Here is a 27,131-nt window from a genome sequence, read left to right on the forward strand (position 1 = left end):
CTTTATATTTAAAATGTGCTCATTTACCTTTTCCCCCTCAATCTTCCCTCCCCCTTCCCCTTCCCCACCTCCCATCTCCCCCCCCCCCTTAAGCTTTTGAGAGACCCTAGAATCATGATGAAAAATGAGAAAAAATGCTCTTTCATTATGAATTTATTGAGAAGCAAGAAGAGCAAATAGCTTAGGTACAGAATGATTCACATGTCCCTTAAAAGATATTAAAGAACAAAAAATTCCAGGTAGACTCCAGAAGGTTAGAGTGATATGAATCCAGTGACAGGACATGGATCACTGGAAAAAGGGCATGTTCATCCTATCTGGTTTTGTTCTGTGATTATAACAAAATCTGTACTAGTGGAATCTCCAGATTGGCCCCAGAGAAGACTTAAGATGTTGAATGCTGTAACTGCATAATATATGAGATATATATATGTATATATATAAAGTCTTTAGCCTGTGTTAGAAATTGATACCTCCATAACTTACTGCAAAAAATTGTTTAGGCTCTCACCTGTTCTGCCTCGTGCTATTTTCATTCTAAGATGAAAATGTTGGTATTGGATACTTTCTACTTACAGCTGTATATATTAGAAGAAAAAAGTAGGCTACAGTGTGCTTTTAGAGATAAAAGGTACCACTAGAGGATCTAGTAAATTCTTGAAAAAAGTGAATTATAAAGAGGTACACCATCAGAATCACCACGTGGGGATTATTTTCTTCAGAATCATCGTAGCATGCAAGCAGCCTACTTGGCTTGAATAGTTTTGGTAGTCTGTAGCTTCCATGTAATTGGTTTGTTGCTAATAATAGTCTAAATAATTTTTCACGGTAAAATCGGCACAAGCGACAGTGACATGATCTTCATTAGTCAGCTTTGCTGAAACAGTGTAATCTCCCTGTGTGAGACAAAAGCAAAGCAAGAGATTAACCCATCAGTAGTACATAGCTGGTTCTGTTTCTATTTCCGAGTCCTCTTCCCAGAAATAGAATAACTCTTTTCCCATCAAGTTCCTCCAAAACCTTTCCGGTCCAAATGTTTCAGAGGTGGTAAAGAACTTGCCCATATTTTCTGCCAAAATACTCTCATCAGGGATGTCAATGCTGACAAGCATAAGTTCAAAATTGAAACAGTGCAAGGGGAACAAAATGTTTTGTTGCATAAAAAATCCCTTCAAATCTGTGCAACTTCTCATGTTTCTTATGAGCAAGCACAATATAGCCTGTGCTGTTTAGTAACTGGAAAGCAAAGAGGTGCTCGTTTGTCTGGCACTTCACTTCCTTGGATCTTGTTGTTCGGTGTTGTTAATATGAATTTCTATAAGAGAGCACCTTGGAGGGATGTGTGTGTATAGATGACTCAATATATGATGAATTCCTGTATAATAAAACAAGGGGTAGTTTAATTTCAAATTGTGTATTTAAAATTATGAATTCAGGCTTTTGGTAGAATTTGTATCATTACAGTGCAAAAAAACCCCAAACCTTAAAGAAGCCATGACTGTCTTGTTTTGGTCAAAGCTGCTCTCTTCAGACATTTGGAGAAGGAGAAGCACTGGTTATGGGGGGTGACAAGCTTATTTAGCAGATTTGAAGGAAGAGGTGAACTAGATTTCATTCAGTCTATATTGCTGGCACTGCAGTAATTATTTCTGTTTGTTTTTTTTTGTTTTTTTTTTTTTTCCTAGAGGGTGGACGGGAGAAAAACCTGGGGTCAGAGAGCTTGGCAGCAGGGACCTCCTGGCTGTGTACCACAGAAAGCTTTTACCCTGCTCAGAACCCTTCTGGTTGTGCAGTAGAAAGAGGCATGGCTAGAATGAGTCAGGTTTCCTGACATTTGCCTTTTACAATGGGATTCCTAAGGCAATATCTGGCCTGGGTCCCCACAGAAAGGTTCAGGTTAAGTGTAACATCCAAATTTAGAGAGAGGCCCAATGGCAACATGCTCATGAGAATACAGACTTGTTGTAATTGCTGTGTGGACTGTGCAAATGTCCCTCAGGCTGCTCAGATGAGGCTGTTCTTTGCAATGATCAGGAGATAATTGCTCTATGGGATAACTCCTTTTTACCAGCATGGAAGGAAGGTATTATTTGTCTGATTGATTAATTAACATAAAAGGCTTCCTATTCCCTTTCTCACAATCACATTAACTCTCTAAAAGCTTAGAGTTGAATTCATGGAAGTTCATAATAGCTAATTTCCATTATTTATTAGTAATTAGATTTTTTTTTCTCCTCCAGAATAAATTTTTGCTTGTGGTGAAAAATTGTTATTAAAAGAGGATTGTAAACAGTCTTGGAATTTCTGGCTCCAAATTCAGCTAATTTACCCAAAACTGGAGTTTTACTGGTCTGTGTGCATGTTTCTTGGGCTTTCTCTTGGTTGAAAGATTTATTCCTCAGTTTGTCTAGAGATTTTACTATGTAAGTGTCCTCAGTGTGTTAGTAAAGCTGCTCCTGGAGCAGGATGCTGATTGATGTGAGCTCAAGCACTCCTGTACAAGAGATCGAAAGTTATTGCTCAACACAGAATCCCTAGGTGTAGGCTTTAGGGAAGCAGGCTGGTAGGGGTGGGATAACAGCCTGCATAAGGGGGCCCAGCTACCTGTGTGAAAGCCTTGGGAAAATGCAGGTTGCGGTTGCTGCTATCATCAAGGGAAGATTGAGACATATTAAATGGTAGCTATTATGGAGGCTCTATTCTCCCAGAAACCAGCTATCCTTGTAATCACCTCTGCAGGTCTTGGCAAGCCCGGTTCTTTGGGACTCATGTCTTTGTTCTGTATCCCGGTTCTGACCCTGTTCTGATCCTGTCTTCTTTTCCTGCACTTGGACCAATCCAGTGATGAGCAGGCCTGAGACCTCATGTTTGGGCCTATGAGATAGGTTTTGTGTCTGCTGCTGAAGATCTGAGAGCTCATGCTGTGCCTCTCTTAGTAAATCTAAGGAGTATTTCACTGGCCACCTGAGCTGTATGCTTTCGTAGTGGTAACTATGATCCTTTCTCCACCACATTCTCAACCGTATGCCTCAATAATCTAGATTGTGCCTTCTTCTCTTCAATCTTGCTATTTTGAGAGTAAGAGAGGGAGAGCCTCCTAAATATCTATATGGCTGCATGACTTCAGTGTTGGTACAAGAGATCTCCTATACTAAGAAAATCTGTCTGTCTCTGGATAACGGTGCCTCTCCTATGCTTTATAAGCAAAGCCACTTAATTTCATATTGGAAAGAATTAGTCATGTAAAACACTATCAGACACAGTGTGCTAGCCAGGGGAGCCTGGAATGTGCTGATGTGATTGCTGGTAGTCCTCTGACCACACCTCATCCGGAAAGCTTGGGAGCACATCTGTGACCAACTTACCTGTGGGATTTCTTTGATTCCCAGCGTGACTGGTCCCTCATAGTGGAGGCGTTCTGAAAAGCAACAATGGTGTTGGGTGGTTAGACATGCAGCACATGAAGGAAACAAGCAACTGATCACAGATATTTTCTTTTTGAATTTCAAAGTGCTCCAGTGACAAGTGTTATGGAACTGCAAAATGCTGTATACACAGTCTTGCAACAGCCCTCCTGAGAGAAATATCAGCATGTATAATGCCTTGTGCAGAAAGGAAGGCAGAGCCTGGACTCAAGGACCTGCAGCCCCTGCCTGAATGGAGGAGAGGGACATGGCTTTGCAAACTAGATGGGTGTTCCTATGGCAGCATGCATCCTTCAAGTGGGGAAATGAAAGGGGAGAGGGACTGCTGGACTCAGGTCCTTTAGCGTGAACTATTAAACACCTGCAGGTGCAATAGCTGAACTGTACTGTTTTGGTAACTTTTATAAAAACCAGTCTGAACTGAGTGTTTGAGGAGGACTTCTGACTGCTTGCTAAACATGACCTTAAAGTAATAAGAACATGTCTATCTCACTGCTGAGGGAGCGTTCACCAAGAAGTTACATGAGGTATTAAAGTCATCACAAGTTGTGCTGGTGACTGGAATAGAACCCAGGAGTTCCACCTTCCAGTCCTCATCTCCCTAATCGTGTGAGGTATGCTTGCTCTTTGCTGTTGAAGAAAGGGCAACTTTGGCATTAATGGAGAGAATTAGCAAGCTATTTTGCAGTTCCTCCTACTTCTTCATAGCTTACTGGGCCAAACTGTGCAGACTTGACTGAAAATAAAACTTGTAGATGTTTCGGTGTTTCAGAATTTCTTGCACAACTTGCCCCACACAAGTCGTGGAAAAGTCTTAAGAACTGTTTAAGGATTCTCTTTCGTAGGTGTCATGAAATATTCTTTACTTTGACTGTGACAGAGGAGTAAGTGTTTCATCATGTTTATATGAGTATGCGCTGGCATCTTGATGCTTGTCATTTCTAGAGAGCTGTTTTAGTCTAGTCTCACTGTTGGTTTATACTGCTTCTTCTGAAATGTTGGACAAAACGTTCATAATGTCTTTATGTTGTGTGGTCCATCTCACCATGCCTGGGCTTGGAAAACATTCCACGGGAGGTCTTCCCACACATGTTATGAAATGTTAGTCTTGTAACAAAATTTTATGAAAGAATCATGACTATAAGATAAGCTAGGAAAAGGAGAAACCTCAGATATTACCAATGTTCTGCACCTTTGCATTAATGAGAAGTTTGCTTAATGGGAATGCCCTGATGATCCTGGGAGGTGGAAAAGATGCAAAACAACTCAGTGTTTCCCTGAAAAACCTAGTACCAAAACAGGGAATAGAATAAGTATGTTTTGGCTGATCAATCTCAAAATGGTCACCTATGCTACAGCACCTGTACTGTACTCGTTCCTCTCTGCATCCCTGGCCAATTCACTGGACACCAAGAAGTCTTTTCCTTTTCCTTTTCGAAGAGCAGTCAGCATCACTGCTTGCTTCTGTACACGAAGCAAGAGCCCAGGAGTCTGACACATCTTCATTGCAGAGAGCAGTGACTCAAGAATTTTAAAAATACAGTACAGCCCACTTCTCACTTCATAACTTTAATAGAGTCTAAATGGGAATTAAAGGCACTGCAGACTGCATGACTTAGGTGATGAGTGACTCCCTTGGGACTTAAGCTGTATGTGTGTCAATGTGTGCTAAGGCATATTGTGAGCTGCCCCCTCAGGGTGATGTGGACCATGCAAGCTCATGTTTTGTGTGTCCTTTCTTTCAGTAGAGAGCTTTGTATGACTACCTGTCTTTCAGACAACTCTGAGCCTAGCAAATCTTGGATAGCAGCAGAGGAGAATGGAGAGGAAACTGAGCTGTGAACAATCACCCTTCCCCAAGTCCTTCTCTCCAGAGACATGGAAATTCCCTTTGGATCACATGGCTCATTAGGATCTCACCTAGGCTCCCAGGAAGCCATCCAGAATGTAAAAATACAGATGCAGCATTCAAGCTCTGCAAAGCCTGTATTTTAAAATGAAGTAGGAGTCATCGGGCCATAAATTTGCTTCTGAAATGATGGCAATGCTAGTCTCTCATCTAGTGTAGGTAGAAGCTATTTTTCCACACACACTTCACTGTGATAAAGTAGCCAGATGAATGCAGTCTTGGGGCTTTGCCTCAACCCACTCTATTAAGTTTTCTGTGGTTGCTCTGATGTGTTGTAGGTATGCCTTTGCTCGTAATCAAAGAGGTCACTCTTATGGGCTGTATTATGTTTTAGGGAGCCTTCAGTTACGGAGATAGGTTCTGTGTGTCCAGTTTGAGGTCCATGTTTACTGCTTTATGATTCAGTAATAGCCTTATTTAGCTCTTTCTAATCAGGAGTCTTGCAGTGGTTCACAGTTACTAGTCATACGGAGCTACTGGAGAGAGCCCAGTGAAGGGCCACTGATATGATTAAGGGACTGGAACATCTCTCCAGGGAGGAGAGTCTGAGGGAGCTGGGACTGTTCAGCCTAGAGAACAGAAAGATTAAGGGAGAGCACATCAAGTTGTACAAATACCTGAAGTGGGGTTGTAAAGAGAATGAAACCAGACTCTTTCCAGTGGTGCCTAATGGCAGGGCAAGAGGCAGTAGGCACAAACTGAAACACAGGAGGTTTCTCCTTAACATCAGGAAAGACTTGTTTCACTGTGAGGGTGACAGAGCATTGGCAGAGATTGCCCGGAGAGCATGTGGACCCTCCATTCTTGGATATATTTAAAAACTCTGCCTGGACAGGGTCCTGGGCAACTGGCTGTAGATGGCCTTGCTTGAAGTAGGTGGGAACTGGACTAAATTACTTTCAGATGTCCTTTCCAACCTCAATCACTCTGTGTTTCTGTAACCAGTCCTCTAGGAAACTCCTGTGACCTTCCTTACTTCAATGGGGAGGGGGAAACTATGCTGCTTTGAAAGTATGTCATTATAGGAAAGCAAGGGCAGCTTTCTCTTTCAGCTAGTTGAGACCTGCCAGAAAATACTGTGGATTCATAGATCTGCTGAATTTTGTCATTCATATTCACTTTGGACCATGGCAACCTCCTCAGAACCTATACTGGCTGAATAAGGTTTGTTTGCAAATTTTGAAAAGCTCGTTCTATGTTCCAGTTGCATGAGAATTTCTACTATAATTTCAGAAGTGTAAACATCCTCCAAGGCCTTAAGGAGTGTAGTTATCACAGCATCCTTTATACGCATTTTTCTCCATATATTCATACGTTTTTACATTCCTCCATTGAAAGAGGATGAACATATCTGCTGCAGTAACTGTCACAAACACTGAGCAGCTCATTGAAAGAGTTCTGAGGTCTTTTTAGAGAAAGCCCAAATGTAGTTGCAAAAAATGTACAAACACTGGAAAGAGCATAAATCATGAGTGCATTTCTCCACTTAAAAAATCTCCTGTTTCTTTATTAGTCTGCTAGTAAGTTACGTTATATGTCAAGCATGCTGTCAACAGTGGTGTGTTTTCAGCCCTTTTTCTTAAAGTCTTATCTGAAGGTGATTTCTGTAGAGCACCCTAGAAAATATTTCTAATTTACCACTGATTCAAGGTGATGCTATTGTATTTTTTGTAGCAGCTCTTCACTGTTGTTTCTACCAAAAGTAACTTAGCCCTTTTCTTTGCCACTAGTCAGGCCTTTAGTAGCTTCCAGTCTGAAGCAGAGCTTTCAAATGTGTAAGAGCTTCCTGAGGATTGCTTCAAGTTACTAGTTATCATTTATCATGAAGACGCCTCTCCTTCCTGAAAAAAGTCCTATAATGAAATTCTCACTCCTCTTTCTCAAATCTCCCTTACACTGAAAATCTGTATACATTCTCACACTCTTGTGCTATATAAAGACCCTGTACATCTGCACCCACCTCTTCCTTTTTCTATGTTCTAAATATTTTTAGAACTTCAATGCTCCATGTTTGAGTTCTTCTAGGACACAATCTTGCACCCATGCAACTGACACACAGCTTCTGCAGGTTTTATGGATGTAGGAATGATCTGAAGAACTGCCAGCTATAGATGTATAGTTGAGTGAGAAAAACATATATAAATATATAGCCAGGTGAGAAGCATTCACTTTCTTTACTGGGGAGGAAAAAGTGAGATGAAGGAGCTAAACAAGATGTCACTGTGCATCAGCACAAAGACCTAGCTTTGTGGTGTAGCTGCTTTCTCAGAAACAGGTACCTAAACTCTCAACATAATAGCCGGTTTTGTAATTCATGTTGTGTTTTCTACTTTCATTCACAAATACTGTTTTAGAAACTTGCCCACTGTAACACCTACAATAATGTAAAGAATGGAGATCTGAAGCAAGGTGGGGGTTTCTCTATGGTTTGGGAGTGTGCACAAGGAATTGTGCAAGTGCTCTGATGCTGCCTTTGTCAGTTGGGCCTGAAAGAAAACTTGCAGAGGATGCAGCTATCTTTTTGTCAGGAAACTTTCTTTAAGCATGCAAGTTGTGGTTGACACATTGCTAAATATTACTCTGGTAGGTCTTTTACTCTGATTTTAGTGATTTTATTGGGAAATCTGTTGAATTTTATGTAACTGTTTTCTTTGCAGGAAATGGGGAATAACCATCACTTTCTACTAAAAAAGAGGAAGACCTGAGTTCATGCTGTGCTGCAAAGAATTTAGCAGTCTTGTTGCTATTGTACTTAAATGGACAATGGCCAGTTTCCCTGCAACCTTTGAGCTAACAACTTTGCAACAGGCATATAGCTCAAACAAAAAGATCTTAGAATCCTATTTAGAAGTCCTAGAGAGCAGTGCCAGACATGACCTTTGCTTAACAAAAATAGTAAATACTGTATGATTGTGACAAACATGAAACCTCCAGCTATATTAAGTCTTTCCAGCACAGAGAGTACTTCCAGTCATGGCAAAAACTGTAGGATTATAGGAGAGCAAATAACAATAAAAATAAACCAAACAAAAAAAAAAAAAAAAAAAAAAAAAAAAAAGAAAACAACCTCAAACACCCAAGACTTTCCTACATCCGGCTCTTATAAGTCTATTTTTCTTTTAAGTTCTGCTCTGCTCTTCCACACCAGTGAGTGGATCAATGAAGCCTCTAGCAGGATGATGTTTTGTCTAATTTTGGGAGAGGGAGAAACAGCCAATTTTTGGCCTCCTTGTGAAAGACAAGCAAATTCTATGTGAAACTATATTTAAACTTAGGTCAGGTCTGGCCAGATGTTGAAAACATTGTCTGTACAACAGGGAAAAAGAGGCTCTCCATGAAAAGCTTCAGCTGAAAGGGCTATGTGCTCCCCTGTAGGCTGCATACTTGGCCATCCACAAGTTTTCCTTTCTGCATAGGTATTACGTCGGATTTACAGCTGTGTTAATATGGTAAATTATGCCTGAATTGTCCTAAACTGGTCTTCAGCTTAATTCTGTGTCCTAAAACATGTTTTGGAATCAACTGTCAACTAATTAAGAAATACCACATTTTCAGTTTGAACCTCAGTCTGAGAAAGTTCACTTCTTTCCACTGTGACTTAATTACTAAATAATAATAGCTACTGAAAGAGAGGGTGTGTATTAAAAAGTTTGTGGCAGAGGTTCTTGCACAAAGGCAGGAATGTTTCTAAATGAAGATACATAGTATTATTTAAACAGCCAACTCTGGGTTTATATCATAATGTACTTCAATTAGTAGAAACAATTGCCTGTCAGTTCAAGATTAAGGGACTTGGAAACCCCAGGAGGTTTTGGCTTTGTGGCTTAATGTGTGAATAGCAGTTTGTGCTCAGCTCAAGGCTGATTCTACTTCTCCTTAATGTATTCTCCAAGGGATGTTTAGTACTTCATCAGAATAAGATAGTTTTTCAGTGGGTCTGTGGGTGGGTTTTTTCCTCTTATAATTCAATACAAAATTGAAGAAATGTCTGAATTTAATTTTTTTGTCTATCTGACTTACAGGATTTACATAATTGGTTGCTCATGCAGCATTTCTCTATTATTCTTTATGATAGTTCTGTGCTGTGTGAAATGTCTTAGTCATTTTCTAGGAGCTGTCTTAGCAGTAGTGCTGTGCATGGTCTTTAAACTCATAGCCCTTGCACATGAGTTATTGTAGCGTTATCAGGATGAAGATGCAAGTGGATGAAAGGAAAGCAGAGCTTCTGTAACTAACTGGTACTCTAACAACTCAAACTTCCCTGTGACTCTATCTGTTTATTTCAAAATCAGCCTAAAGAGATGATCATGATGTAAGAGGGATTTAAGAATAACTGTTTAAGATATGTGGATATTGAAGTCCAGAAGCATGACCATAGCTCTTCCAAACATAGTGTGGCTAACTTGGCACTACCTACGCTGCGTTGTAGCAGAAGGGACCCTGAGGTGCCCAGGCTCACCTGGGACCAAAGATGCTTGCTTTCTTGGGGCAGCTAATACCACTGTAAACCAACCAGTGCAAGTCTTCACCGGTTGGCAGTTCAACTGGCAGGAACTGAATTCATGTGACTGCTACATAGGCACATGTTGAGCAGAAACAAGGTGCAAACCATAGATGGAATAAAATAGTATCTTGGTTCAAATATCCTTACTCAAGCATAATTTCTATTAAAGTGAGCTGAAAATATCCTTTGAGGACAGGAAGTGTTACTTGCTTAATAGTGGAGAACATGTTCAGAATGGTTGTTTGTTTGCTCAGCCATTTCTTTTACAGAACTAGCCTTTATTTTTGTCATAGTTCTTGCTCACATGACAACCACATGCCCATAAATAGGGATTATGAACCTCTCTGCTATTAGATGGGGTCATATAACCACAGTTATTTTTTATGGACTTGAAATCCCATGTGCGTGCAATATTCTGTGATTAAAAGAAAAGCAAAAAAAACAGGTTAGGGGGAAAAGCAGGCTCTTAAATTAAAACGTCTCTGTCCTACTGTGTTTCTGTCATCCATTAACATGCTGTTGAAGTAAACAGAACATTACGATGTATTGGTGCGTTCAACAGCACAGCGGGTGCATCCTGCTTGGAGTATTCAGCAGCCATCAAACACTTAGAGTGCTACCTAAATTACCTCCTTTCTTCATTCCACAGAAAATAAGCTTAGAATGACCCGGCGCGCAAAGGGTCTCTGAGTAGGTTAAGACCGTCTTCCCATTTATGATCAGCTGAAGCTTGACATATAGTTCCTTGATGTTGTGTCCTACACACAAAGCAGAAAGAGAGCTCAGAGAAAGTGCAAGGGTAAACAGGTTTATTACTTTATTTTAAAAAAGATTACATTTTTTCCCCCTGCTGTTTGAGCTATTAAATTTTTCCTCCTCAATGAGAACTCCTAATACATACTTAAGCAACAGGTCTCTAAGCCCTTCAAGGTATATGACAAAGAACATAACAGCACATATCTTTATTGTTAAATAAACTACACCCATGACCATTCTCTGACTCTGAGGTCAACTAGCATATCTAGTAGTCCTTACAACAATCTTACATCCTTACATCTAAACTTTATTTTCTGCTGTCCTTAGCAGAGGGATCATATCCAATGGGCCCCTGGGAGCAACCTGTGACCTGTAACCTCTGCCTGGGAAAACAGTAGCTGGCCCAAGCAAAACTTGTGCCAGGGACCAGCAGAGCAGCTAGGCAGTGCTAGGAGGTTGCCTGCTTGTGCCTGGCTTGCTAACACAGACAGAGCCAGTGAAGCTACTGGATTTAGAGGGAGGTCCCGTACTCTGACTTGTGGGAAAAATATTTACAAATGCTTTTAATGTGATTTTTGCAGGCTTGTTTAACTTTGCAGCAACCCAAAAACTGATGCTTCCTTGGCAAGTGGGTAGCATTCTCACAGAAGGGAGACCTTAGCATACAATGAAGTGTTCTGAAGTGTTAAAAGACACTTGGCACACAAATTTATTTTCAGCATCAGGAATGTACAGCAGCTTCTGTATAAATACTTCTGTATTTATACTCTGGCAGTAGAGGTTCTAGGTGAGCTTGGGGCCAACAAGTTTGCAAGAAGGTGGCTTTTCTGTGCAAGGATCACAAAGCAAGCTATGACTAATGTTAACTTGTGCACCCAGTTTTGACCTTTTATTGCTGATCAGTCAGGTGCTGAAGGGTATAATTTCAGCTACTGATGGTGGTAAACTGATGGCATGACTTTTGCCTCAGGCTAGCACTTCCCCAGCATGTTTCTCTGTATGCTCAGGAGGGGCAGAGGGCTGTCCCCACCTTGCTCTGTGGGAGTCCCTTCAGTCTCCTACCTGAAAGGGTCACAGCCTTGGCAATTTGGTGAACACTGCTGGTGCTGACAGAAGAGTGTGGGTGCTGTAGCTGTCTCGTTCAACAAGACTTTCCCTAGAAGTCTTAGCTATGAAGATAAGCTCTAGAGCAGCAACCCCCCACCTTGGCTATCCATGTGTATAAATGAAGGGTAGGAGAGGAATAGGAGTTGGGGGCTGATATGACCTTCTTAGGGTGACATACATAGTCTGAGGCTGAGCTGATAACAGAACTGACATTTCTGTAGCCCTGCATAGGTTTTGAAATTTCTAAGAAATGAAGTCCATTCATATTTTGTGGGAGGTTTTCGCCCTGGCTTACTTCTTAATACCAGCACTCACACATGAATTATCTGTTTATGGTGTGAGAAAATAGCAATTCACTTACCTAGGACCATTGAAGCTCTGATGTTAAAGGTGTGGGTTGCAACATCAGAACACTTGTCAATGCTGAAAACAAAATCTTGCTGGGGATCTGTTTGAAGACAAAAAGCAGTGGGTAAAAAGTTCTGTCTTTAATGAAATGTAATGACTTTTTAGAAGAAAGCAATAGAATATAAAAGTGTTATAAAAAACAAATTACATACTCCTTAAAAATCCTGCAAGAAGTGCTCAAAGCTCCCATACCCTGTGTTCAGTAGCTACTTAGCTACTTCTGTCCTTCCTGCCTCTTCAATCTGAAGCACTCTCAGGTGAGACTAAAACCTGTTGTGTAGGAAAATGAGCCAAGTTCAAAGAAAGCAAGTTCCTCTCAGTAGTGGGTAGTAAATGTTTATTGAACAATGAATTCTTAGTACAGCTGCTCTTCACTGCTACTGTACACTGCCATTCCTTCCTCAGTACTGATGGGCAATTGGTTATGAAGATGTTTTTTAGTTGATTTGTATCACAAGAGGGCTTGGTGGGGCTAATTAGGAAACTGAATACTGAAGTGGAATGGAAGGTCCAAAACTGAAAATAAAATTGTGTAACTGATATACTGCAGTACTTTATGCTGGGTCAACCATCCCATGATACTGCTAACCCAGGAAATATTCTACATTTCTCCTTTTCTGGGAGACTTTAGCAGAACTGGGGTCAAAGCTAGCCCTTTGACTGATGATTGTCATGAACATGGTTCTTGCCAGTTCCTACAGCGTTCCTTCCTCTGCATCGAGCTCTAAAACTCTTGTATAAACATAATTGTTTTCCCACCAGTTCCACCTTTTTCTTTGCTAGCCTCCAGGAGACTTCATGCTATGCCTGAAGGCTTGTCGTTGTGTCACTCTCTGGTGACAGGCAGCAGCAAAAGCTGAGAGCTCAGCTGCCACAACCAACAGAATGTGAAAGCGTTTTCCAAAACTGTGGCTGGAGGTGAAAGATTTGGCCACTTTGGAAACATATCTTGAGCCTCAAGGCTTGCTTTAGGCATAGTTTTGTCCCTCAACATGGCTTTCCAGCCAGCCTGCGCATCCAACTTCCTTCTCTGTGGAAAAAAGAGAAGCAACTGTGGCATGTGCAGAAGCAGCCATAGGTTCCTTGGTTTACATAGAGCTGGTAGTGACAAATATAGACTTGGGAACTGAGTTCTGTTTTATAAGTTATTGTTGCTCGGGCTAGTTTTCTTGCTGAATTGAAAATAACATGTTGGGAGAATTCCTTTGATGCTGTGGTGAAACTTGAGTCACGAGTGTCCTCTATGAGGCTGAGCTAGCATCCCCATAGCCTAGCCCTGTTTTGCAGCAGTGCCCCACAGCTGTAGCAGCTGGCAGCCAGCAAGTCTGCGTGACTGAAACCTGATTGCTTAGAGGGGATCATGAAATGAATGAAAGTGTTGCGAGGACCTGGGGGCCTCTAACTAAGCCAGGTTCTGTGAGCCCTCAGATCGTCAGTGTGGTCTGAAAGGAGTACTCAAGCCCTAAGTTCTGGTAAATTAAAATAACACTTTAAAAGAGACAGATAAAAGGCACTTGTATTTCGACCAGTTTTTTGTGTCTCTCTGCTGGATTTTGTCCTCCACACCACTAAAGCAGTCTCTGCAGTTGCATAATCTGCTCTGGACAAATAGTTAGTGCCTGGAGTTGTTTATCGGTCAGACCAGAGTCAGAGGGTTGTCTTTTCTCCCTTTTTACATTCCTGTCAATTCTCACTTTGTTTTTTCAGTTTCAGAAGCTGTTGGAATTGGTTAGGAGAACAGTTTCCTACTCCAGCCAGAAAGCATGTCAAACTTCTCTTTTCTCTGAGACGGTTACTCCTGCTTCCCCTCTGGTTTCTACCATCTCTCAGGGTTTGGTTTCCGCTTTCCTCTGGAGTTTTGCAAGAGCCTCTTTCAACTATGTTTTGTTTGTAGTGCAATGAAAAGGTTCAGGAAGCAGCTGCTTAGATTCAGAGCAACTTGAGCATTGAGGTCTACAAATAGTGCTGGTAATCAAATTACTAAAATTGTTAGTTCCATAATTTCCAGAAGGAGTTATGGTCAAACATGGCACTGCAACATGTACGATGCTCTTCTCTTCTCAAAGTGAATAGGCTGTGCTTTAATTAACAAATTACATCATGGCGTTAGAGCTAGAAATTGATTTTTATTTCAAAATTTCTCATCAGTAACTTGGTAGAAAGGGGATGTTCATGAAACCAAGCTTCTCTGAAAGCATGGACTTCTTACAATGGCCATGACCTCAGGGTTATTTTAGTTTGGATGTCTTTTGTCTGTTTTATTTCTATGGGTTTAGCTCCTTTAACCGATGGCATATTTCGTGGTGCATTGTAGCCATGGATGTCTTTTACTGCACTGCTAGTCTTGCAGCATAGGGCCCTGATATCAGAGAAGTATTGTCTGGTCCCCAGAGAGGAAGAGAGTGTGGAAGCACTCATATGAGAAATTCCGGAAAAATTTGTGAATTGGCGAACTTGGATTTTGTGTTGTTATTCTGTTGCTGAGAAATGTCAAATTTTCCACTGTCAAAAGAAACCCAATTAGTTTTCTGACCGTCTCCCTGTGGAAATTCGTGCTAAGACTTTGCAATCCAACATCTTAGATGCTGTGGTGTACTGAGGTGGGAGCCTCCTGCTGAAATCAATTGAAAGAATGGCTGTGTTGCTAAAGCTGTGGTGCCAGGGAGTCTGTGTTCTAAAACATGTAGGCAGAAAAGTTGCTGCTAAAAAGGAAATTAATGGAAATAGTGGGGTTTTGCTGTTTGACCAGTGAAGATGTCTGTAAATTCACCTGTGTGTTATGCACTAAGGGAGTGTGCCATACCCCTCTTTCTTTAAATGGTGAAGAGTCCCTCCTGTGGCAAAGGCAACTCGAAGCAATTGCCATTTTTGTGTTTCATCTCAGATGCACAACTGTGAGTCACTGTGTGTCTCTTATGGAGGTTTAATACTTATTCTTCTGTGTTTGCCTCAATCTGAAGTGAGCTGGTTAGACTGAAAAAAATACATGTTATGTCTTTCACATGTGCAGAGCAATAACATTTACTGTTAAATCTCTAAAATACGTGGGGCTGCCCTTCAGCCTTCCCCTTCCCTGCAACATTTCATGGTGCACAGTACTGTATGTTCCCAGACTTCCCTCCACCCACTCCCTTCAATCTGCTCCCTCTTCCATAATTAAAGCTAGAAACTCTTCAACTGGTTGCAGAGTTTTGCTTTTCCAGTTCAGCTTTGACATATTACCAACACTTAAAACATTGTTGGAAATTTTGCAAACACATCGAGGTTTATCAGTGAAAATCCACCTATTGATGGGAAAAAGGGCATTCTTTGTGTATCTAGTGCGAAGGACTCACGCTGCAACATATCTACAGCTAGTAGGAAGGTGCCTGGGAGCAGCATTTGAACTCAAGTTTCTGTCTACATGGTTCTAAATCTTTCAGGCAACTTCTCCGAGAAGGGAACAAGTCTCTGACTTTTGTAAACAATCAATGCACTCTAAGATCTCTTAGATGTGTTATTTGAACCTGATGCTGTGGCTGATGCTGAGCATCAGCACTGTATCTAGCACTGAATATACAGCTCTTGCTGAAGACTGGCTTCTATAGTACAATCCTGCTTTGTGAGAGATAAATTTGGGATGTACGTGGCATCTTGCTACTGATCATCCCTTATATGTCAGTATTAGTGATGCATCCCACCTCCCATTTCACCCTACCTGGTGGTACCCTGATGGAGGTTTGTTGCTGTATTGACTTGGGATGTGGTTTTCTTTGCATACCACCTGCACTGGCAGCATAGTGCAAGATTTCAGCCTCTTTCGAGGTACTCACAGTGATGGGTTTGCCTGGGTTTTTCTTAGAAGACTGAGCAGGTGTGTGTAGTACAGCCTAGAGGCCCAGATGAGTTCCTGAAATTTTCTTCATGGAGCTTTTTTCCCCTGCCTTTTTTCTTGGCAGAAGGTTCATAGGTAAATTATCTCAGACATATTTACAGTGGTGTAACCCCAGTGACGGGGACAACAGATGGGAACTCACTTTCATGCCCCAGTTACTGCAATTGTGGGGCCAGCAGCTCATGCTGCTGCTGAACATGAGTGTGCACAAAGCCACAGGGCTGTGAGCTGGAACTGCCCTTATAGCTTCCTGTACTCTGGGAGGTGATCTCCAGAGCACGAGATGAAGCAGACAGCTGGGAATGATAATGTGCTAACCCACTGTGGCTATGTCCCTCCAAGCCTGAGCTCCTAGATGACTAACTGGGAATTACAGAAACTATGTGGCCAGATGGGAAGCACCTGTTACAGGAATTTTGCTAGGCTGGTGCACAACAGCCTTTCTCTTTTATTCTTCTCTCTCCTCCCCCCATTTTGTTAACTGTCCTCTACTGGCTTCACTCTCATCTGAATCTGCTCTAAAATCACATTGTTTCCATATGAGCATGAAAATCAGTGGTATGACTGAATAGCAGCAGCAAGCAGATGAGCAGTGCTTGTGAGAGTCCACATCTGTAAGCCCTGGAGTGGTGGAAAGACTCTTCAAATCGGTAAGCTTTGGGTATTTCAAAATAACACTTCTAGGAGCAGATAAGCCACAGAATTGAATGAAATGACATAGCTGCACTTGGCTAGGGTCAAATAAGGACAGCCTGGTGCTAGAGGAGCTGGAAATTAGCACAAGGAAGAAACGTATTTAGCAATTACCCAACACTCCTCACCTTCAAAGCTGCTAATAAAATTAAATCATTAGTCTTTACAGCATTCAAGGTGATGAAAGGAGAGGGAAAGAATGAGGAACTGTTTGGGATTTCAGACTTTATGTATTTGTTCAATAATTTCTCTTTAATGTCTATTTAAATAAATTAGCCCGAATGCTCAAGGTTATATTTGACACTGGAATCTACTTATAAGGCACTGAGAAAGAAGCATCAGGTGAATTAGCAGCTTTCAGATTATGCATCTAGATTTCCCTGAGCACGTTCAATTTAAAGAACTTCCTTTTGGGCTTGCCTTCACTGCATGTCACTGCCACTTTCAGGTGTGTCTGGGAGGGGCAGAATGACCCTCTGTTCAGAGGAAAGCAGAATAAACTGTGAGACCCATGCTGGCTGTGTCTACCTTATTATGAGAAAGCTTCATCCCAAGACACTTGCCTTAGCTATGACCAGCTTCAGGCTTTTGCCTTGTTCAAACCGGCACTTTGGCCTCCTTTGCAGAAGTCACTGTATGCTTTATCACCTGAATTTTTCTGGCTTGCTTAGGCAACACAGAGGAAAAGGAATATGGAAGATGAGAGTTTGCGTGTCCTAAATGTCCCAGGGTTACAAACTGTGTGAGTTCCCCTTCGCAAACAGTGATATCAGCTTGTGGTCTGCTTAAACCCAAAGCTCTTGGAGATGACTAATGGAGTGAATAATTTTGCTTCCTTTCTGATAAAACTTACATGACTGTAGAGAGAAGCCTAAAGATTTGGTTTCAGTATAATCTATAAGCTAAAAAAGCCCAGAGAACTAGCAAAAGAAACTTAAAATATGGCTTAAAAAATAAATGTTTTTGCAAGTTAGGTAATTTCCACTCCTCTCTCAAGAATACTGAACACTGGTAATGCAAAGATCAATTAAATACTTCTTGGCTAGATTAAGGCACAGGCAGTACTGGCTGATACTTACGGCCTTAGTTTCGTAGCCAGGTGATTCCAGTGTCTTAGAAGATTAGTTTAAATAAAGACTTTGTCTCTTGCTGTTTCAAATAAAACTTTTTGCTGAGTATATGACATCCAAATATGCAAATATTCAGAAACAGTAACTCAGAAGGCTTCTCCAAATGTCAGGTGGGGAAGAGATTTGCTGGTACCAGGCTGATATGATGAGTTAGAGGGAAGCCCCTGTAATGACAGCAGGTATGAGGGGCTCTCTGCAGCTGGAGGGCTGTGTTTGGGGATGGGGGTGTCCCTATCACGCATAAAGCAGCATTGCCAAAGATATGCCCCTAGACTCCCTGTCTTTTCCTGCCTGAACCAGCTTTCTTTGAGAGCAGGCTTGTAAGAGCTGTTTGCTGAGGCTCAAGGGAAGGCCCAGTGTCTGAAGGTTCTTGGAGTCTTTCCTTGCTTTTACCAGAGGTGTTATTTGGAAAGGGGGATTTCTGTACTTTGTGTGGTATAACAAAGCTTTAACCAAGCCTGTTTAAGAGGACAAAACTGAAAGATGCTGGCTTTGAGAGATAGCACATACGTATCTGTATTTGATAATCCTGATTTGTCCTAGTTAGCTTGAGAGAGAAAGGCAGACAGGGCAGGCTTCAGCTACAGCAGTGTAACAAGAAAATACTGCATTAATTTGGGCCCAGCAGGGAATGTATTAGAGAGAGAAAGTCTTTGTTCTTCTGTTGGTAAGAAAACACCATGCACTGCACGAATAAGATAGATACAGTAACTGCCTGTATTCTTAATCAGATGTCTCTTTTCTCCTCACATGTTTTTTTTAATAATTTTTTTATATTGCCCTACTTGAGATGAAGATCTCTGGACATCAGTGCTTGCCAGTATGACTGGGGATTCGCAACAGACTTTCAGGCTTGTGTCAGAAATAGAACCAAACGTTACTAGAAACTGTCCTGCTGTTAGACACATGCCATGCTCTGGGATAGCAGGGTATACTGCTGATTATACAGAACAGTAATCAGCAGCATATAAATGGGCTAAATGTTCCCGTTTTCCCAGGATGGGTTGAAATCCGCCACAGGAGCATGGCAGTAAGCTGTACCTGAAATGGTATGCTCCCTCTGCTGAGAAAACTAGCTGGGTGCCCACCTGCCTGATCACTGCTGAATCATTTGACAAGAGCCATCCATCTTCAGGTGAAGAGGAAACTGAAGCATTGAATTAATTTGTGGTAGTTTTCAAGATCCTAGCTTTTGGCAACTGGAAGTTCTCATGAGTCCAAAAGCAGCACCCGTAACAGATCAAAGGTTTTGGATTTGGCACATGATGAATCTGTGTGGGGCATTTGGACATCTTGTCCCCAGTGGCCACTGTTTCTCCCTAGATTTAGGTTACCATAGGCCCACTAAATTTGGTACCGTGATGCCAACACACAATAATGCTGAAGCAGTTTTTTGCATTTTGGAGGTATGTTAATTTTATTTAGATTATTTTGGATATTTTTGCTGATGAATGTTTAATTGCTGTAAGAACCTGATCTCCTGACTTTATTTTCTTTGGTAAACTGCAAGCATAGTAGGGAACAGAGATATCTTGAGGCTTTGATGGCAGCTCTAAGTGAGATGATGTGGCAGTGTCAAGAAAGCGCAGCAATGCCTCAGAGGCTTACAGAGAAAGATTTACACTGGAACACACATCATCAGCTGTGGTTTGTTCTTGCTCCTGACTTTATGCAGTGAATGTGCCTCTTGGCAATTTTTGCTTTGTGTAATATAGGAGCTTATCTCAAATTCTTATCAAACTGTTAAAATAGCTGTGACTAACCTGTTTAGTATGTTAGAGTGCTCCCTCCATAAAGACTCAAATTCAGTATCCAAAAGGAAATGACAGGGCTGCCTTACCCACACTACTTCTAGACTGTAATGCAATATACTACTTTTTAGGTATGTCTCTTCTATTTTTTTCCAAAGGGGAGAACACATTTTCTTATGGCTTGCCTTGTGAGCTGTTACCCCTCCTGCTTATGACTACTTTAGTGATTCAGTGTCTACAACAACCAAAGAAATATCAAAAGTCAATAGGTGAAAAACACGCCAATCAGTTTAGATTTATCAGCTGGAGATAAGCAGGAGAGGGTGTCACACATAAACAATCCTCTTTTGCAGTCTGTGGTGCAGGACCTTAATTGATTTGGTGAAGAATTTGGCACTGTCAGAGAACCACTGAGAACTAAATTAGATGAGAAAATTTAAAGCCTGGTGGGAAAGGTTCAGCTGAGGTTAATTCTCCCCACTTCTAGTCTCACTGAAAGTGTTAATATTAATTTTACCAAATGGTTTAAAGTCTAGATGCTGAATCTAATGTTTTTGCTAGAGTACCTTGGAGATGTGAAATTGTCTCCTGCTCCTTTATGCCATTTACATTTTAAAACTTACTAAGTACTTTCCTCTCTCTGAAAGATGGGGTAAAATAATATTCAGAACCACCTCAAGAGTTCACATAGGAAAGAAAGTTTAAATCCTCTCTACTGAAGTGGAGAATGAAATAGATGAGGCAGTTTTAATTCATGGAGGGACCAAAATCTTAAAAGAAAATTTGCATGTGCACTCATAACTATGCTACCTTGATTCTGCTGATAGTTTCAGCTTGTTAGGATCTGGTGCCAGAAATATGCATGTCAACATCTGGTCTTCCCCTTGGAATAAGTAAGTTATACCAGATGAGTACAGCAGCAAAGCTATGACATTAAGATGGCTTGGACAGAGTAAACAAACCAAAAAATTGTTTTCAAGTGAAGTTCTTAAGTTCTTTGATTGTTTGCCCATTAGCAATCTATGCAACAAAAGATCAGAGGGGAGTTGGTGTCGTGTGGCTTTAAATAATTTAGAAGCAGAAGCAATTGCTGGAGTCTGTTTGAGGGAAATAAATAAATAAGTCCAAGAGAAGCATCTGGCTCAATCTGTCTGCCAAAAACCCAAAGAATAATGGAAAAAGAACCCCTTTTACCAAGTGTCTAGAAGAATCTTGGCCCTAAGGAGACATGAGGTGAGAATTTTTTTGCAGACTTTTCTTTGCCATCTAAAGCTATCAGATTATTTATAGCCTTTAACTAAAGGACATAAATGTGTGGTCAGGGAGGAAAAAAGACAAGTTAAAGTGGCTGACACAGAGAACAGAAAGTGATGTGCTGTAAATTTAGTGCTGCAATGATGACAATTTAGTAGTATTGTTTACAAGTTGGTAATGCTGATTTAACAGGGATAGGTGTTACTGGTCTATTTTTCAAAAAAGGAAAAAACACATTTTAAGAAAAATAGTATATTTGATATCTCAGTATGTAGGAGAAAGGATACTCAAGGCTGAGTGTGTGACCAGGACCCTGAAACTATTTAGCATGGACAGACAAATCATCAGGAAATTGTGAGCTAATTAGTCTCTGCCTCCACTTTTTTGTTTTAAGCACTGAAAAGTTCCCTCAAAACAGAGTTTATCATAAAGGAGTCTATACTGCACTATCTGACCAGAGCATGTTCTACACCAGAAGAACCCTGTTGACTTCAAGGGGCAATTTCACTGAGATCCAAATCCAAGCTCACAAATTTAAAGAAAAGCCATACAAATGAGAGCTTCTCTAATTGCAAATGCAATCCAGTGCGTGTGTATACTGAAGTGGGCAGTGCTACTCTCTCCTACTGTTCCACCACAGGGCAGGAAAAGGGTTTGTAGAAATAATGCTGCTTGAACTGTGACACAGAACTATGCAGACATGGAGCTCATTGGACATAAGTTCAGTCGGACTTTCCTCTCTTTCAGAAGAGGCATTGTCACCAAAAACAATTCTCTGGATGACCAGAGTCTTCGTCTAGCAGAAGACATTATTAAAGCAAATGGTTACCCATATCTGTAAATACGTTTTATTATTTTTAATCTGTAGATACACAAATATAAAACTTGTAAAGGGTGCAGCCAATTTCATATTTAGGTTCTGGAGGTTGAAATGAATACTGATTGATTGCTCCTGAAACTTCAGCTAGTGGCTATTAACCTCGCTTCAGATGAAAAAACAAAAGCAAGAAAAATCACAATGGGAAAATCTGTTTTTCTATGATATTTAAAATCCCATGTGGTCTAAACAGTGTTTTATAGAACTTTGGGAATATTTCTGAACATGTCATCTTCAAATATTAGTACTTTGACCTGAAGATCTCCCTGAAATCCCCTCTTATTTACTGCCTTGCACAGGGAGCGCAAGGAGTCCTCAATGGTCCATGGTGTCCAGACTCTGTCTAAGAACCTTCTACTTTATAAGTTTCCTTTGCTCCACTGTCAAGAAATCTACAGTTTCAGGCAGTGGGCAGCTCTGAAATCTTCTGGGTCTTAATCTAAACATAGAACTTTAATAATCATGAAGCGTAGTGATCTGGGTTTGCTGGTTGAAACAAAACCTGACATTCTGAAACATTAATTTAGTGATGTAGGCCCAACTAACATTTCAAGAAAGAGCTGTAAAAATAGTTGGAAAATGGTTTTCTTGTGTCTGCAGGAGGAATCACCTGCTCTCCTCTACGAAGGGGATCCCATTTGAACACTATGTAGCGAGAACGTTTTCATGGCTAATTAAGACAATTTGGCTTACATGAGTGATCTAGAAGCAGGTGCTTGTAGATATGTTGAGGAGTTATGTTTTCTAGTCTCTGACTGCATTACACTTTGCACTTCCAAGTGGATGCCTGTTACTCAAATAGCACTGGAATCTGCTTGGGGCACTTCGTTACCATTGCCTACCTGCCCCTCCCTTCCCCAACAATTGCCTTTAAAAATGTAGTTGGCAATATCAAAGGCATTATTAAGGTAAAAATCACTTTGAAATTAAAAGGGATAGGAATTGGCCATTTGTGTAGCAGGTTCTTTTCACATCAGTGCATAGACTTGTGAATTAAGGTTCTCTTTTCTCAGTCAGAGATGTTAACCTGTGCTGCTTTTATCTCGGGATCTCTGCCCAGGTTTCTAAAGTGATTTGTGGTCATTTGAGATCTTCCTTCATTTTTGTCACTTGTTCCTGGGAGGAAGAGTGGCCCTGATAGGAAATGTCTTGCTATTTATAGACTGTCTTGGTGTTATGTCTCCTGCGGTTATACAAAGGAGGCAGCACACTGTCTATTTACTTTACTTTTAGACCACCCATGTCTCAGCCTGACTTTCTCACCGTGGACTTGCTGCTGAGAATTTTTATCTGATTTCTTTTAGATTACTCTTTTACAAATGCATTATATTTATCACTAGAATCTTGTCTAGCCCTTTATTTTGATGGATGTCTTGGGGTCCTGGTTATAGAACATTTAGTTTGACGTGGCTTAGTGGGAATAGGGATCCTTTGTATAGGATTCAGAGCATAGACTGAAGCTGTGGACTTGATACATGCCTGTATCTTATGTGTTATAGGGGCAGATGCAGCTAGAACAATTGCTTGTGACAGGCCATTGGGATTTGCTTCTGGCTACGGGAGATTGCTACACTTTCTCTATTTTCAGTTATCCACCTAAATTTCTCTGCTGCATTAATCACATTAATCACAGTTATATTAGGTCATATTTTTGGCTTTAGTCAGATTTTTACTGCATTATAGGAGAGGATCTGATAAACTGCAAGGCAAAAATGAGCACTTGGCTCCTTTTTAAATGCTCAGACTGAACTCTATTAATTTGTTGATAGAGGGCATTCAGCTGCAGAAATAAATTTGTGAAGTACTTCTCTCAACTTCCTTGCATTTCACTTGATTCAACCCTAATTCACTGATAACATCCTAGAGTCTATAGCAACAACAATAGAGGTGAAATCCTGACCCTCTTGATGGCAACAGCGAATACTTTACCCAAGATTTCATACTAGTTACCTCACTGTGGCTCCTGTATCCCAAAAATGGGTCATCTGCTGACACCTTCAATGGAGTAAGAAATATCAAGGGGATTTCTCAGATTGGAGAACATATGGGGCAGTATTCTCCTGAAATAGCTGAAGAGTATGGGCACTTGCCTAGGATTGACTCTGTGTTTGCTGATATTATAAATTTGTCATGAGAAGGTTTGTTGGGAGAGGGACTTGTCAAACCTAGGTACTAACAAGTCTGTTTCCTCCTGGGTGAGAACAATTGGCAGGACACAGAGGAAAAATGACGCTATGTTCTGCCCATCTAGTTACAGTTTACAGTGAAATGAAGTAGGGACAAAGGTTCCCCTCTGCTGAAAGGGTGATCAGCACCTTTGGCACCATCATGAGCTTGCCAGAGAGCTCAGTAAGAACGGTGTCTTCTCTGAAGGGGATGTAGACTAGTATATTTGGATTTATCTTCCCCACCTGTAGATTTTTGGGCTCAACTCAAAACATCTTGTATTTTTCTCCTTTATGCAAACTACCAGACTATGAACTGGGTCAGCAGAGATGCAAATGGTGCATCCTGGTCTGGTTCTACAGGTGTGGTAGCCTCTGGAAAAAGGCGGGGCAGAACATTGCGATGGCAGTTGTGAGTTGCTTGAATCTTGACAGAGCTGTAAGGGAGCAAGGAATCTGACTTTAAACAAAGAATCTGATTTAATTCTTGCATTGCTTCTATGTCTGTGTAATCTCTTCATCTCCCATAGCTGTGACCAGGAGAACAGAAAATCACTCTCAGTGGCAGGACCTGACCTTCATGATCTCTGGCTCGTGCTTCTCAAGCTGTGAATTCCCCCTGAATGAATGTACCTCTTATCTTTCTGTTCACAAACCAAAATAAGTGACAGAAACAAATGACTCTAAACAAATGCATATTGTTAGCTAGGCCAGTGGTGTGCATAGTAAGAGGCAATCCTTAACTGGCACATGCCAGCAGACAAATTCATCATCATTTGAATTGACTCAAACTGAGCCTGTGCCTCATTGTCAAAGCATCTCATGCTAACTGAGACCTGTTGAGTGAACAGAATTCATCTATGTAATAAATTCTTACTGAAATAAAGGTAATGCCAAAGCTTGTATTCAATATTTAATTAAATATTTTCTTAATGCATTATACCCATTTATAGTATGTGAAGCTTGACTTTAGTCTCCTGGGAGCAGGCCAATAAAGAATAGCATTACAAATATTTATTTACTTCTCTTGTCCCTCACCGGCTTTATTCTAATGGGTGTGCAAAAATGCATGAAAGCTACAGGGGAGAAAAAGCCCCCGGGAAAACCCTTTGTATTAGGATGAATTGGAAAAACAAACTCTAGGGTGCTCATTTGCCATGAATCGCTTTTCACATCACGTGCAGAAAATGAATGAGGCGTCTGTGAATCTAATTCCCTTTGTCCCAGTTGTAAAGCAGATCAGCACAATAGGAGAGGCACAAGGCCAGCAAAGAAAGAGGGGGAAAGCAGGCACCATTCAGTGAATTCATTTTCAGTCAATTTCAGTGTCACTTGCTCCTTTTCTTCTCTATAGATTTAAAGAGCAAACAAAACCCTATGATCCCTGGGAAATGCCTCTGGTAGGGGCTGCTACTGAGGTCTTGAAGCACGATGGCAGTGGCAGAGAACATGAATCCTTCCCATTGTCACACTGGTCCCTTGTCACTCCAAGTGGGAGGACAGAAAGCACATCACCACAGCCTCATCTCATATTAGGAAAACAGCAGATCATTGAAGAGCCTATTTTGTCTCAGGAGTAACAAAGATAAAGATCTAGGGTCTTCTTTTTTTTTTTTTTAACCTAACTTCTAGATAAAAATCCTAGTCATCTTTCATGCTGAACTGGGGTTTTGACAGCTGTTTATTGTTCTGAATTAAGTTACATTATTCCTCTTTATTATCTTCTATCTAAATACAGTTAGATTTGTGTGTATGTGTGAACCAAAACTAGCTATACTTGAAAGACTAAAAATATTCTAGATGAGAAACCCAGTGCTGGTTTGGGAATATAACCCTTCTATTCGTTGCCTGGCTTATAAGTGTCTCTCACTGCATAAGAACAACTTTGTTGAGCAGCTAAAAAGAAAATGGAAATGGTAAAAAAATCTCACCACAGCTTTTGTAATATATTTCCAAGTTGTCCTCTTTGCAGACTGTGTGCGTAGGCCATTCTGTGCTGGCACTGATGTAAAGCAGGACCAAGACGAGAATAAGAACATTTGATGTCTTCATGGTGGTGGTGGTAGTTTGCAGGATCACTTCTCTGTCTCTTGGTAACACTTTGGAGGCAGGCGTTCCTTTCTCCAAGGGACACAGGAGTTACAGCGTTCGTGCCCGCAGAAGGGTTAAGTGAGCCAGTGCAGGCTTAGCTCACCACAATGTAGTATAAACAAGAGGCTAATCAGAATTGGAGGGTGCTATTTCCGTGTGCTTAGACTTCTGCTTTCTGTTCTTTGTGTTAAACTAATGACAAATGAGCTAATCACACCTACTCACTGCACGGCATAGCCCTGCCTCAGTGCCTGCTGGAACAATGCGGTGAACTGTTTGTTTCGTCTCTTGCTGCCGGTTTCTCTTGAAGTCAAAGCATATGGGGCAAGACTTGAGACAGGTTTATTTCGCAGCCCTTCCGGCTGCAAAACATTGCGATCCAAATTGCCCCATCTTATTCACACCAAGTCAATGTGGAAGATGGACAGTTTGGTTTCTATGTTTTTTTCTGGTAACAAATCTGCCTGCTGTAGGGAAGGAAGGTGTGTCTGACAAAGTTGACACCAAATAAGCAAATCTTGGAACTTTCAGGAATGAATCCTTTCTGCTTGACTATGCTAAACACTGCATTTGCATTCCTTTTTTTTTTTTCTTCAGTATTTCTTAGGTTATTTAACAATAGTACATATAAGTCCTATAGTACTATATGCATATATATAGTACATGCACATAATAGTACGTGTAAGTATACCCTAGGTAAACCTAGACTTAATTTTTTTCTTTCTGTCTTTCTGGTTATTTAACTGCCCACTAATGCAACTGTGCATTTGTGATTTGCACTAGCTCTTTTAAAGCTGTGCTTTATGCAGAAATTAGTGGCTTTTGCAGATGGCAGGGAATGATCAGTAAGAAAAGGAGGGAGAGTTTCTTCATCTCCACTAAAATTCTCTGATTCAGTTTAGGATCCAGGGTTGGAGTAGAATTTCAAACTGCAGTTGCCAGAAAGGACTTTCCTGGACAGAGCATCAACTGGAAAAATGCTACAAGCTAAATTCAGCCCTAAAGAAAATGTCTGCAACAGTCTTCTCTGAGCTGGACACAAGGAGCAATTGGCTCCGTAGCATGACAGAGTTGGATAAAAGATCACTTTGGCCATCTCAGTCTTTCTTACTCTGAAGGCTGCAAGTGTCATTTTCTCTGCCATTGTGTAAAGTTGAAGAGGGGAAAACCTATGTGCTTTAGCAAAC

General features: G+C 41.0%; 1 protein-coding gene across 1 annotated transcript; it reads right to left on the bottom strand.

The window, feature by feature from the left end:
* Positions 1 to 135: 135 nt before the first annotated feature.
* LY86 (lymphocyte antigen 86) lies at positions 136 to 26,100 on the bottom strand. The gene is made up of 5 exons (XM_008934486.2): positions 25,785 to 26,100; positions 12,063 to 12,149; positions 10,468 to 10,596; positions 3,366 to 3,418; positions 136 to 896 (listed from the first exon to the last, which is right to left on the bottom strand). Exons 1-5 carry the CDS (start codon positions 25,903 to 25,905, stop codon positions 801 to 803), a joined length of 486 nt encoding a protein of 161 aa, XP_008932734.1. The 5' UTR covers positions 25,906 to 26,100; the 3' UTR covers positions 136 to 800.
* Between the last annotated feature and the right edge of the window lie 1,031 nt (positions 26,101 to 27,131).

Source organism: Manacus vitellinus, unplaced genomic scaffold (assembly GCF_001715985.3).
Source record: "Manacus vitellinus isolate BGI_N305 unplaced genomic scaffold, ASM171598v3 scaffold_39_pilon, whole genome shotgun sequence".
Taxonomy (NCBI): domain Eukaryota; kingdom Metazoa; phylum Chordata; class Aves; order Passeriformes; family Pipridae; genus Manacus; species Manacus vitellinus.